Source organism: Cyprinodon tularosa, unplaced genomic scaffold (assembly GCF_016077235.1).
Source record: "Cyprinodon tularosa strain WSP-4 unplaced genomic scaffold, ASM1607723v1 ctg30, whole genome shotgun sequence".
Taxonomy (NCBI): Eukaryota; Metazoa; Chordata; class Actinopteri; order Cyprinodontiformes; family Cyprinodontidae; genus Cyprinodon; species Cyprinodon tularosa.
The window spans coordinates 3,935,800-3,951,004 of record NW_024039008.1 but is presented as its reverse complement, the minus strand read 5'-3'; the positions used below and the strand labels follow the sequence as shown (position 1 = coordinate 3,951,004).

At 33.7% G+C, this 15,205-nt stretch overlaps 1 protein-coding gene across 1 annotated transcript in view; it reads right to left on the bottom strand.

The window, feature by feature from the left end:
* LOC119787663 (adhesion G-protein coupled receptor D2) overlaps nucleotides 1-15,205 on the bottom strand; it is a 120,579-nt gene that overhangs the window by 88,123 nt on the left and 17,251 nt on the right. The window contains exons 15-19 of the mRNA XM_038291645.1: nucleotides 13,484-13,586; nucleotides 12,581-12,734; nucleotides 11,536-11,669; nucleotides 10,923-11,038; nucleotides 9,220-9,340 (exon numbers count right to left, since the gene is read on the bottom strand). Coding sequence (XP_038147573.1) covers nucleotides 9,220-9,340; nucleotides 10,923-11,038; nucleotides 11,536-11,669; nucleotides 12,581-12,734; nucleotides 13,484-13,586 — 628 coding nt within the window. The remainder of the gene's footprint in view (nucleotides 1-9,219; nucleotides 9,341-10,922; nucleotides 11,039-11,535; nucleotides 11,670-12,580; nucleotides 12,735-13,483; nucleotides 13,587-15,205) is intronic.

Here is a 15,205-nt window from a genome sequence, read left to right as displayed (position 1 = left end):
CGAAGGTGAGAGGCAGCTGATTGGATGCTTGCTCGCTAACCTGCCTGCACACATGAATAAAAACAGAGACATACAGATCTGTTTATGACAAATGGCAAAGCGGGGAGGATTTTACAACATTGGATTTGCGGCAGGCAAGCAGAGTACACGCTTTCTAACACACATGAACAAACAAAGCATACACAGGTACGGCTTGGCAGAGGCAAAGGGCTTCGTTTGCTTTCTTATGACACAGTCAATTACTAAATTGAGCTGGCAGGTAATTCTTAGGCAAATAAATGCCGGCAGGTTTAACAGAAGAAGAGGTCTTAGAGGTGGTGGTGCAATGACAGGAATTCTCTCGCCATTTTTTTTCTTCTTTTTTTTTTACAGGAAGCCTATTATATGCACTTCTTTATTTTTGCAGGCCAGTTTTCAATAACCGGTCTCTCCAAGAGCAGTTCATTCCCACCAAAAGTAAAAGAAGTCAGTATTAGTTCACAGACATTGCTTTTACTCACAGATTACTTTTTCTGTGCTTTCTTTTCTTTTCATTCCTTAACTTAATATTTAAAAACATGACAATATAAAAAAGCATTGCATTTAAAGTTAAGCCTCCCTCTGTTTGGAAAACCTGAATTCAAAAAGCATTAAAAAAGTGTTTTGCACAGATTGTTTTCTTTAACCTAACAAATTTACTAAAGAAAAAAGTAGGAGACACAGGAAAAATCCACCCTATAAATATACTACTTAAAAAAAAAAACTGTGCAACATCCTCATTATAAGTGCCATCTCAAAGAAGCACACTGGGAGTCATGGCTGACCTTGGTATTCCGTTTGAATATTGTTTTAATGCCGTGCCTGGTAATTGAGAATACAGCGCTAACGGTGGACTTTTCTTTCTTCTTTTGTTGTCTTGTGCAATTGGGGATGCAAACAATCTTGTCATGAAATTATTTGTTTGTTTTTTTAAACCTTGCTTTATAGTTACCCTGTTAGACATAGGAAAACAATTCACTTTAAAACAAGACAAGACTTATCCCATCTCAATGAAATATTAATAAAATAAGATTGATTTAAGTGAACTGGGCAGTGTGTGGCTCGTGGACAATATTAACAGCTGAGAGTAAGAAGAGAGGAAAAATGTTCCTGCTGTTGTTCAAATCTGGATGAGAGGAAAAGGTTGTCTAAGAAAGAAACTTAACACCCTTTGGGTTTTTTCTTAGCTGGATGAGAAGTACCAGAAAACTTCAAACTGTTGATTTGGAGTGAATTTATCCCTGCTTGAGAAAACTAACAGCTTTCCTAAGGTGTCATTAGTCAAACCTTAAGCTGGGCCTAAACATGCACTCAACTGTTTAAATCTCAAGATCCTTAATTACAAGATCAGAAGAAAATAATGGCTTTGGCACCCATCAGAACTGTTAGTAACGAAAGTCAGTCCAATTCAAATCAAATCAAGTTACGCTAGACTATTTATGGTATTATCATTATCAGAAAAAATATAATTTTATTGATTAAAAACTGTGATAGATTGTGGCATCAATGAATTACAATTATGATGCCTAAAAAAATAAATGGTGCGATTGTTTGTACTCTTTTATTCATTGTATATTCCAAAAGAGCTTTAATTATTATCAATAAAAGTACTCAGAGTTTTTTTGTGCTATTTAGCAATAATAATAATAATCCCAACTTTAAAGTAACTGTATATTAAAATAGCCTATTTGATGACCGCTAGTATTTGAAGCAGAGTATATGTGTTTGCAGAGCTTTGGCAACACATTTCTAAATCCTGTTTTTTCACCACTTCTGCTGTTATTGTTATACATAGTGTCACTTATCTGGATAAAATTAAAAGTTCATTTTGACCGCCAATATTAGATGCACTCTTATTTGATCTTTAATTACATTTCTATTTATTGATTTAACGCTCAGTCATACCCAGTTTATGATGCCATAAAATGCTAAAATAGTATCAATACATGCCAAGCCAAAGTCCTTAACTTTTTTGGAATTATCTTTAACATTCAAACCAGAGACGCAAAATGGGAATAACCAATAATTATGTTTTTTTGTTCACTTATTCCATTATAATAATATTATTAATATCTCTTTTCACTTCACTTATTACCTGGCAGTGTTATAACTGCTTTTTAAAATAGATTCCTTTTTTTTTGTGGCACTTGTGGCCTTTATACGTGAATGACAGAAATAAGGACAGAGAGAGAAAAGTCTGACACACGGACAAACGGCCCCTGGGGTCAGAAATAGAACACAGGATAATTGCGTTGAGGACCGTATAAATATAATATATTTATATAGTATATTTTATAAACTCATCATTTGGCATACTGGATCTAACACTGAACCGTCTTTTACCCATATGTAATACTTAATAATGGTTTGCTTTCCAAAATGATCATATTGATAAATCATTTAGAAAATTATTTAAGCACTTTTTCTAAAGTTAAAGTAAACCCTAACTTAAAACTATTAACAATTAATCTCTATCAAGCACATAAGATAGGCCATGTAATGAAATATGAATTTGTCTATATGTTAATTTTAACATGTTCACTTATTAGAAGGCTGTTTAGTGATTTTTAAAAGCAGTGTTTAGACAGTTTCTTTACTTTAAGGTGCAACATAATGTACAATCTTGCATTTTGCACAATTTTAAACAAGTGATATAATTAAATACAGAAAGGTTCAACAATTTGTGTTCAGTTTATCTTTAAATACAACAACAAAATCTTTACTGAAACACTTCCTAATTTTTTAAACCAAATCAAGAACACAAATTAATTTTAAATAGTTAATTATATGAAGATATAAAAAAGTAATAGTATAAAGTAAATCATGGATACATAATACATAATTCTATTCTCCAAATACAAGTGATCATGCTATCATGTGTATCAGGCTACAAAGAACTGATGAAACCACCAACTAGTACAGTTTTACCGTTATATAACTCTCTAAAAAGAGATGGAAAAAAACACTCTTGCGCCATCATTTTAGATACCATAAAAGCATTGCTTACTCATGCTACAAATCTTCCAAACGGCAAAAATCAATAAGCAGAGCAACACTTTACTGATCATATCTATATCTTAGATATACTCTTATGTCAGCTGTGTGTGTGTGGGCGGTCTGAGTGTTGATACCCGTTCTGTGGTACTGATCTTATTCTAAATCTAATAAAAATACTTTTCAAAGTAAAAGTCAGCTAAAAAACTTTGCTATTTTTTATTGGAAAATGTCTAGCAGGTATGTGAATTGACCCCAGTGATCAAAAACAATCTCTTATAAGAGCAAAAAAAGCACAGCAACTCTAAGACTTGTCGAGTATTTCAACTGCTAAAATTAAAACAGTTTAACTTTAAAGTCTGGAATAAATACACACTCACTGTTCTTTCTACAAACATTTTTTTTTTTTTTTTCACAAAAGATCTTTAGCCCCGAGTTAAAATAATGAATTTCTCTTCTTAAGCTTTACTCAGCACCTCTGAAAAAAATCTCATTATTTCCAGAGATTCATGAGGAAAATGAAAACTTTTGCAAATATGAGGAAATGGACATAAATGAAAGCGAAAATAACTTTTCTTAACAATTCATTCTTCTTACTCGACATCCATAAAGGCACAGGGCTGCCCTCCTCAGGAAACGAAGCACAACAACAGAAAAAAAATGATTTCTGAATAGCATATTTCCAGTCAAAGTCAACTAACTTAGCTTCATGCGCTATTAACAACTTGCAGAATGCAAACATTAGCTTAAAGTTGTTTTTTATCAACTCTCCAACTTCCTTCACCTCTCCTCTGCTTCCTCACTTAATGTGTCTCCGAACCTCAAAGTTATTGATAGTTTAAAGTTATAGGCTAATAATAGGATGGACACTGCATGGCCAGGAGCCTATTATACCCAGATAATAGATGGTACAGGGATTTTGAATGACATTACCCCGAGATTGGATGACAAAGGGTGGAGGAATTTATAGCCTACCCAAAGAGCGGCCATTCTTCTCTTCTATCTCTTGCTGATAAGGAAGCAGATGAGGCATGACTGTATTTATGGTGAGGATGTTCATAAAAAAATAAATTAAATAATAAAACAAGTAGTGGATAAGGGCATAAAGTTTCGAGCTACTCAAAATGTATGCTGATGTTTGATTTTGATTAAGTAAAACATGACAATGGAGGATGATTTCTGACATCCACTGACATCTAGCAGGTATGGGTATGGATGCATCGGATGACTGGAATCTAGGATATTTCAGCTTGATTGGTCCTAAACTGAGACCAGCTTTTATCCATAAAAGCACCAAAATTTTGTCCTGTGGTCCCGGCAAAACACTCTTTAGTGTGGATATTACATATAAAAAAGATGAAAGGTTAGTTTGCAGCATCAGGGAAGGGTTACTGATTTAGTAAAAGGAAGAACAAAGATATAACAAGCTTTTAAAAAAACGTCAAGCAAATAAATAGAGAATATATATAAGTAAAAAACTGCAAAATGTTTTTCTCTTTTCAATTTATTAAACTCTTTTGAAAATCTGACTTTTTTCATCTGAATATATAAATGGCTGTTTTACAACAATTGGTCTGTCGCACAGACAATGAGACCAATTCTCTCTTATTAAGATAAATGATCACATTTTGTATTTTGATTTTTAACTGTTAAATAGACACCTCAATTACACTAAATAAATGTCAGTAGGTCAAAGCTAAAAAGGGACCTGAAGACTGGAAATCAAAATCCGATTGGTTCATCCCTGCTGGATTCTCTGTTTTAAGCATGTTAATCCACAGGTCAACAAAAAGTCCTATAGCCTTAAAGAGAAGACATCCAGATGCTGTTTGATGTCAAAACTGAATGAAAGATAAAGAAATGGTTCAAAATAAAAAAAAATAAAAGTTATCACAGTAGTGATCAGAACACCATAGGAAACTTCAATTTAGGTCATGAAATTTAAGCAAATTCTAACAAGTCCTGCAGGTTCAGGAAAGCAAACATGCATTAAAACCGGATCTATAGCGTTTATTCGTTAAGGCGTGCTCAGGTATTAAGAGCAATAACAACAGTGGGAATACTTTTTAGTTGTAAGGGTGGTGGTGGGAGAGATGAGTGAGCTGCATCAGGGAGAGCCATGAGAAAAGGCTTGTCAACATTATCTGTTTTATTGATTTTGCGATAAAAGCTTGCTGCTTAAGCTTTATGTTGCTCAATCTTGGTCCACCGAATATACAACCACTACAAGTTAAAAAAAAGAGAAAAGATACAGTTAAAAATCCAAATAAATTTATGAATCCAATTATTTTATAAGATTTTACCTGTTCCCGTTAAAGCTATTTGACAAACTGAATATGGTATTTAGTCTGCTTTTTATAACAAATAAATCAATGACACCGAGGGCAGCAGGTCTTTATCAAAAGGATAGTGTTCTACTGTAATATAAGGTCTAATTAAAACATCTGAGGAATTATCAAGCAGATTGAGAAAATGGCTAATGCCAGCTGCACACATAGCTTTGCTGTTAACTTCATTCTAACAAACATGCAGGCAGCAAACATTCTGCCAAGTGCAGGTTAAATAATTAAAAGCTGGACTAACTGCCTTTACAGACTAAGAAATGCAAAATGGGAAGCAGGAGCAAAAAACATCCATTTGCCACATATTTTAGGAGATTATTACTAGGAGCTGATGTAGCAGCTAAGCCTAATTTCACAAAGACAACCTTTAATAAGTGAAACAGTTCACATTAAGAAATTGGGATCAATAGCAAAGTTATCCTTTCATTTTCTGCAAACCATTTTTGTTGCAAAGTGTTTATTATTGTCTGGCCCCCTTGTTCAGGTAGTAATATTTAATTCAACTCCAATTTAACCTTCACACCTGAGTCTGCACACCATACATTTAGTGAAAAGCCCCTAAAAGAATTGAAATTGTTCAATTTTCAGCAGCGCAATACAACAGGTTTACTGACAAACCATTTGCTGCCCTGTCCACATCTGAAGCTTCCGATTATTTCTTTATTGATCTGAAAAAAGTTGTACAATATCTTTTACCAACATTTTTTTTTCCAAATAATCTGAAAAGTGTGGCATGTACTGTAGTTGCCATGAGACAACAGGCTTTTGAAGAACAACAATACTCTTGCATTTAAATCTATATGGCTCATCATTCTGTTTCAAAATAAAACAAACACAAAAAATAATATAATATTCTATTGTTGTTTTTTTTATATAAAGAAAAATGTATTGATGGGTTGCAGAAGCCAAATTATAATGGACGTTCACTTTCACCTTGGATTTTGTTAAAGCCCAAGTGAGCAAACTGTTTTATTCTGCTCTTACTCAATAATAGAGGTTTGGCAAAAATAGTTACTTGGCTAGAGGATGGAGAAGTTACCTCACCTGCACCACATAAAATGTTGATGCGTTTGGGGTCATAATGTGAATATTTGGTTGTTAAAATTAGGTTTATATGCCTGTGGTTAAAAAAAAATCTAAAAGTTCAGGTCATCCAAATGAGCAGTTGGACATATATCCTTCAGAACACAGAGTTTTATGAAAAAAAAACATTAAAAAGTCCTTGTACTACTATGTAGCTTAGTGCTGCAGAAAGTATTACTTTTTTTTTTTTTTTTGAAAGGTTACAAGTATATATAAAAAAAAAAAAACAAAGGATGTTGGATCCATGCTTGTTAACATTGGTTCAATAAAAGTTATCACTATAATAAACTATTTCTTTTTTTGTCAGTAAGAAAATAATGCGAATATTGAGAATACTGTGTGGCCAGAAAAGAAAACATGGAAAAAAAAGAAGAATATAAAATTGGAGTTAAAAGAAAACAAAGAAAAAAAGGAATCAAGGATTCAGAGATGAAGAGCTGAATGGACAGAGCTGGTTAGAAATACGCACTCACATAGCAGTAATCCATATCAGGCATTAAAATGTTAAACAGTGCAATCCCACAACAGGAGCAATGTTAACCCCTCTGTGTTAATTATTGTTGAAATAGAAAAATATAATTAGATATGAAAGGGAAACAAAAACTATTTATGGCAAGCAAAGAATCTGACTTAATGATCAGAGCAAAGCTAAGACCTCTATTGATTCCCTGTTAAATATACAGCTCAATTAAAGATACAGCTGATTAAAAGATAACTACAACTTGCTAAACGAGATGCAGAGACGTGGGGGAAGTGCAGGAACCTGGGGTTTGTGGCTACACTTAAAGGAATACAAGATATAATTCATCCTTATGAGCAGCAAACAAGAAAAAATTTAATCACAAATTATTTTTTAACCAAGTACCTTTCTCTTAAAGAATGGATGGATGCTTAATGAAAATCGGGGTGACTTTTTAAAATACCCCTTCAAACAAAAACAACACAAAATCTACAGGATATAATGCATTTTTTTAATAATAATGTGAGCTGAAGAATAATTATGCTGGGCTTCATATACAAGATGATAATGACTTTACCGTTTTCCTGTTATAACGATTCACTTTTTAAAGCAAACTAAATCAACATTTTCCCATTTTCCTTGACATTTGTCAAAAACAAATAAAGAAACTTGATACATTTTGAATCCTCTTGATGCAAGGAATTCAAAATGGCTAAGTTTAATGGAAAACCTGTTTGTTTCCTATTTGCGAAGAAATTGCTTAAATCATTTAAACTCTGAAGTTCTTCACGACCTTTTCCCCTTTTCCTGCTAATAACAACCAACAAATGGTTGCTTTAAAAGCTTCATATAAGGAAAAACAAATACTGACAGATACATTGATACAGTAAAATACATTATTATAAGCAAGTATATACTGTATGTACTTGGATGAGGCCAATATGTGGGCTTGTAAGTGAGGGAGAATATAGAAACAGTGGAATTAGAATTAAAGTGGAGTTTTTTTCAGCCAAACTTAAAGTGAGGCTGACCTAAGCCCTGAGCAACTTTTTATTTAAGGGCCTTATTTAATATAAGCACAACTAACCTCCCTTACATCACTCATACTTTAACAGTTAAGTACTTAACAGGTTATGAATTAAACTAAATAACAGCTTGACAATCAGATTAGTCACTTAAGATTTGTTATAACTAAATAGCACTTCAGATAAAGTGCCAGCTTTAAACGCGGCATTTTTTCTTCAATATCTAATTTTTTTCATTGTTGTTTCATACAACCTTAATGCTAACAGAAGAGAACGCACGTTAAATGGATCACATTGATCTTTCTTCTTTTATTAAACTGGGAACTTAAAACGTTTTAAAAGGTGTGGCTTTTTTTCTGCTGTAAATACAGCTTTGTACTGTTTTTCTTTGACGAGGCACAAACGTACAGAAAAGTTTAAAAAAATAAATTTTTAAAGTCTAATGCTTGATTAGCAACATGCTAATTAATTCATGAGAAATGCAAAATGTTGCTCTATCATATAGGTTTTAATAGAATGAAAGATGCTAGCCACATGTGTTAAGCAGCATTTGAATTGGGGCGCCTGGATTAAAAAGTAACGTTTTTTTTTTTTTTGTTCTGGTAGTGAATTCATTTTACCAGTATGCTGTTTCCTGGATGGACATGAAGTGTGTCACAATATTTTGGAGCTACTGTGGCCAGAGATTGGATTTTCAACGAAAGCAGTGAGCTAAATCTGCTGTATTTATGCACAACATGTCAAAGTTACATCTATATGAAAGGTCTCAAAGATGCCCAGCAGAGAGCTGCACTGCCAACAGATGAGAAACTTAACTCATATTTTTATGTTGCAGCTACTAAATAAATAAAAAAGGACATTTCAAAAATTCTTAATCTTCAGATTTCATATTTTTTTTGGTATTAATACAAATGAATGTTAAAATCCAATATAATGATTTCCTACTTAAGACATCTGATCCTTAATAATAATAATAATAATTGTGCAGTTATGTCTATTGCTGCTTTTACATTGAGTTCTGCTTTTTTTCAGGTTCAGAGATCTTGTGCAATCATAATAGCACAATATCACATGTAAATATAAATAAATCACATGTACGAGTGTGCTGAATTCATGGGAAAATTAAGCTTGTTTTGTTTTCACAGAGCTTTGACTATTTATTAAAAAAATAAATAAATAAATGTAAAACTTTGTGAAATCAATTATTATTTCTATTTAGAAATGCATTCAATCCACCTTTAGTGATTACTAATCGGCTGTATCTTCACATATTATATTAAGAAGAGAGTAAGCATACCTGTAGGGAGTTGAGAAGAATGAAGAGATAGGCCATGACGATGGAAAATGGGACCAAAACACCACACAACCACGTCAGTCCGAGGATCGGCAGCAACACCAACACTGCTTTCACTGCAGCCCTGAATGAATCATATAAGGAAATTAAACAATATTTGAAAATATGAGCATTAAAACACACATTAAAGAAAAAAACTTTAGGTGTACAAACTGATAAAGGACATGTCTTGGTAAAGATTTTCAAAACTGATTAAGTTGTGTCAACATATTGGCTTTGATTTCCAATTCAAATGAATTTTGCTCCAAATGTTTTCTCTTTTTTAGCCAAGAAACGTAGAATTAAGAGAAAAACTCTTACCTGGTTATTGATAGAGGAACTATATTTAAAACTAAAATGAGTAAAGCTTCAAATACACATACTATATTTTTTATGAGCTGATGCTAAATGAGGTTTATTAAGTTTGTCCTTACATGGATAAATATTTTTTTGGACTCAAACAAGCAGCAGCAAAAAATATTTACTCATTCTTTTCTGATTATATTAAGCTTGATTAGTACATCTTCCAGCTTGGACTAATATCCATCAGTTACATTTTCAACTCTTCATAGAGGAAAATTCAGCAGCTCCAGTAAGCTGCTTCCTCTATACACAAAACCATGTGGGCAAGAAAATCTGATGTGGTGACAACTTCCCACCCTCAATGTGACTTAATTCTGTTTAGAGTCAAATTAACTTCCCACTCAGGTGACTGCCAAACCGCAACAGCTGTCTGTGCGTTTGTGTGTTTGTGAAATGACATGCCACTGGAGCTGCTTTATTCTGTGGGCCAAAGCGTTCAAGTTTCCACGGCGGCTTGTCGTCTAGAGGTGCTAAACAGTTCAAGGGCTGCATTGAAAGCTCTCACAGAGCATCCACTGTCCTCTACAATGGAGCTAAGAATTAAAACATCAACATAAAATATACTTTTTATTTGGATTAACATCCGTTCTGAACACAACCAACATAGAGATGCATGCTATTATGTTTATGAATCTATGGGGACCATTCCTTGAGTATGTTAACAAGTCTGATATCTCACTTATTCCAGACCCCAATGCTTAAAATGGACATAATGTGCATGTATTATATGCTGAAGTTGTCTGTGTCTATTTAGCTATTTGAATATGTTATGCATTTAGCATTTGCTCTTTAATGTTAAGGTTTTTGTTTGCTTTTGAATGTCAGTTTGTTTGTTTATATGTGTGGGGGTTTGTTTTTCTTACAAAAAGAAAGCTGTACTTTTTTGAGATATGTTATTTGTGATATTTTTGCTTAATAAACAAAGTGGGAACAAAAGATGAAAAAAAGTTGCACGATATTCAGCATGCAAATTTTTTTTAATATGACTACAGGCAATGAGGCTCTTAATAGTTTCTCTGCATCAGATTTAAAAAGTGACACGGTACTTAGTTATAAACCAAAACATTTTGGAGATCCTAAAGAGAACAACATGAAACATAAGAGGGAGACAAACTGTATGAATATGAGGTATGAATTTTAGGTCTGTGTTCATATAATATTAAACAAACCTACTTAATTATAAAAATAAAATTCTGCAGATTAATAATAAGAAGAAAATAAATGTGGATTTGACTCAATACAACGTTACCCTGGGTGCATTTATTTTGAAAAGAGGACAAATGGTGCCTCCTAGTGGTCACTACCTGATTTGCTCATAGGCTTGTTCAACAGGACTCAGGCCCAAGACAAGCATGATGGACCTTCTCTTAGCTGTGGAGATGGTGATAATTACCACTCTGGTCAGAACCAAGATGTTGACCTGGAAATATGCAAAAAACATTAAAAACAAACAAACAAAAAAAAAATGATTGAGTTATTTTCCATTTTGAATTGAGAAAGCTTTCTGGATGGGAAAATAAATGTCCTAAACTTGGAAAACAAAGTCAAGTGGTTTGCTTTTAAGTTTTTTGGAAGTTATTCTATCATTTGTATTTTCATTACGACTGTGAGAAAGGTAAAAATAATCTGAGAATCAAAACGAAAAGAAAAAAACACAACATTGAATAGTATGTCTTTTCTTGTGGCATTTCAGTTAAGGAAAAAGAGCAAAATTATAAGCTATCATTAATCTAATTTAAGAAATAAGGTTAAAAAAATTTTTATATTGCAAACACTGATCAATCTGTTGAATATCTAAAGGAACAAACTGTTTCTTATCTGTCAAAAAATCTAAACACTATGCTTTTTATTTTATTTGTTAATTTTTAGCACTGAAAAAAAAAAAACATTAGAAACTACTAAAAAAAAAATACTAACCATTATGATGAAGATAACAGGTCCAACAAATCCCCAAATGATGCCATTCTGGACACTGAGCCAGCAGTAGTCATCAGCTGAATATTTACCAGAGGCTGATGCAAGAGTAATGGTTACTATCAGTACAGGCAGACCTGGGAAGGATAAAAATATTAAAACTAATTCAATTAAACTGATTTTTTAAAGATCCTAATAAAAATTACAAACATCTGTGGCAATGGAGTCTCTAGTCCTATTTACCAGATTGTTTTTAATCTCAAAGAATATCTACTTAAGGCAACAGTGTGTAACCTTTGACCCAAGTATGATGTTTATTTGAGACATGAAATGAGTTTTCAGGTCAATATACAGCACTTGGTTCTTTTCAATGCTCTGGATGGCCTGCTCTTCTCAGAAACTTGCATATTTTACTTTAGAGGATCGGATCCGTCACTGAATGAGATATTTGACTCATAGTCTTTCTGAACTCCCCTTAAACACAAGAGTTAACAAAGCTAAAAGCTTGGTATTAGCTAATAAAACAAATATGGCACTTGATGTGATAAGAAATTTTATCCGCTGTGATGTAGGAATGTAATCTAGAAGAGCGAATGAGGCCTTGACTTTACTAGTAACTCCATTACTTGGTTTTTTGCAGGTCCAAAATGTTCTGCTATTAGAATCCAAATCACAGAGAGAGACTGTTTATCTTTGCAGAGTTGTCAGTTGCAGAGCACTCGTGCTCAGATAATGTTGCAAATCCCCAGTTCGATCCCCAGAGGCTCCACTGTGGGTCCCTGAGCAAGACCCTTAACCCCTGATTGCTCCCCAGGTGCCACACAATGGCAGCCCACTGCTTCCCAAGGGAATTGGTAAATTGCAGAGAGTGAATTTCCCCATTGTGGGATAATAAAGGGATTTATATATATTACATGTATACTTAAGACACCAATTTTTTTTGTTTTTTTCCTAGTAGAGGCACTAGACCTTTTACAAAAAACACTTTTCTATTCAAAGCCACTTTTCCAGCCACAAAATAAAATAATAATTTGCAAAGCCACCGTACCCCAGCCAATGAGATAGTAATACTTCATATGATGAACCTCGCTGAGGTTGACTGCAACTACTTTGCTCCAGAGCAGCAGCCCTTCGACAAGCATCCAGCTAAAAGATGCCATGAAGAAGAGATGGAGCAGTGCAGCTACAAGTGTACACGCCACCTGTAAAATAAACAAAATAAAAACACCACTAATAAAGAGAAGTGTTGAGGCTTTCACATGTCATAGCAAAGGTGTTCTTTGTCCAGATAGTTTTTTTTTTGCAAAGAATGAATATTTTCACTAAAGTTAGTCCCATAAAAAGCTCATTAATGTCCATAATAATATGGCTGATATAACATGAAATATAAATACAAATTTAAGTCATGGCTTTCTAAATCCAGCTTATTATGGGCTAAAGATGTAGGAAAATATATAAAGCATTTAAATCACATTAGTCTTCCAAACAAATGAATTATACTGTACTGTTTGGGGTCTTACTGTGGTAGACCTTGTTAAGTGCTGAAATAACTAACAAGCATCCTCTCACCCTCAGGGTTAAATCCAGTCTTGACTATGGATACAAAGAGCAGGAGTTCAGCTGACTGTGCGACCACTGCAGTTACTAAGCTAACTGTTCTATTTCTTTAGATCTAATCATTTAGCAAAATCAGCTGTTTTCTATTCATTTTTTAATCTCTGCAACCTCAAAGATTTTATTTGGTTCGTTCGACCTTCCAATAAACATTCCTTCATTATTACCAAATAAAATTAAAGTACACATATAAAGAACATCAGCTCCATAACAGTATATTCTCCAACTAGCAAACTTCTGCTGTCTCATTTGATTCACTTTTTCATAATCTGTCCCTAAGAGCGACTACATTACTCACAGTAAATAAAAGAAGATTTGTTTATAGCCTGTACAGTACCTTGTTGTGAATGGCTGAGCCACTGCAGAGCAGAATCACCTGGGCACAGATCAGAGCTGTGAAGAGGTTTTTATGGATGGAGGTCCTGTCTGATTTAGGGATGCTATAAACAGAGAGAGGGATGTTACAGAGAAAAACGTGCTGTGTGGCTGTATCACATCACATGGCTGCTGATGAAATCTGTGAATTCAAATTAAAGGTTTTTCTAGGTTTTGTCTCCTGATAGATCCCCATTAGATGTATAAAAACAGCTCAGAGGATTGTTGTAAATCTGTAATCTTTTTAATATCACTCCTCTTCTAAATAATTAACCCCTCTAAGACAAAATAAAAGAACGGATAAAACAAAACAAAGAACTCTGATTATGTGTGGATCCTGAAGATAAGTCTCAAAGTATTTATTGAAACATCTGATAAGGATATGCAAAAAAGATTCCAAATAATTATTTTATTTTAACCCTTTCATGCATGAATTATGATAGTATATGTTATGATTTTTTTACCAAGTGTTTTTAAAAAACATTTTCATAAATTTTTTTAAAAAATATACTTTCTTTAGGGAGTTGGTAACATGTCCACTTGGGTGGACAATGCGCATTTGTGCAACTGATATAATCTTGTTTTGTTTTGTTTTAAAGAAAACTATTGTTACTTGATGTCCCCATATTTTTTTACCTGCAAGGATCGCCTAGAATAGAAGGAATGAGCAGATATTCCTCTCCCTCACAACCCATGTGCTCCTCTGTCGGCCATTTTTTTTTTTTGAGGAAAAAAAAGTCACTTGCAAAGGCTGACAAGTAGGTGGCAGTTTGACAAGTGGCAGGATGATACATTAGCATCCACTGTAGTAACATATGTGCAAATGTGACATTAAAACATGTTCATTTAAGAGAAAACAACCATTTAATAACTGTCCACTGTAGTGACCACTATGCATGAAAGGGTTAACAGAAGATTTTAGATCGATACCATGTAGTTCTTAGTGAAGAAAACAATGTATGCAAAACAAAGCAAAATAACAAGAGACACAACTGAATTATCCCTTTAAAATAAAAAGTTTGACAGTAGTTTTACTCTGGAAATCACTGTTTTCAATTTTTTTACATCTTAGGTTTTCTGTCTCCTCTGAGTGTGTGTGTAATGTAACATAGAGCTCTAAGCCACTGCTCACTAAACTGGATATGATAAATGAGTCAGATGATCCAACCTTAATCCCAACTCCTCCATATTGCACAATATGCTTTTGGTTAAAGCTCCCTGCGCATCACATACTGACATGATGAGGGAACCCTTCTCGTAATTTATTGATTTCCAGGGTAAATGACATGTTGTGGACATTGTATCACTTGACCCAAAACAATGTTTAAAACATTTTTAGCCAAAAAGTGTAATTGCAGGATGCTTTAGGAGTGTACGGTAACAGGGATGGGTTAGTGCTAGTTTAATGGCGTGCAGTTAATAGAAAATGCTTGAAGTTTCTGCAATTACCTGCAATGCACCCAACATGACAGGTTGCGACCTGAAAAGCTTAACCAAGCGTCAATTTTGACGTCTTGGGAGTGAGAATGCATTGAATGATCATAATGCAAATTATGAGGTCACCATGTCTTCATAATAAATAATCAGATGCTATGTATTGCCCAACTCTTGGTTTGACAGGTAACCCATTAATATAATCTTTGCTTTTGATTGAGCATTTTGGCAACAAAAAACTCCCTGCAAG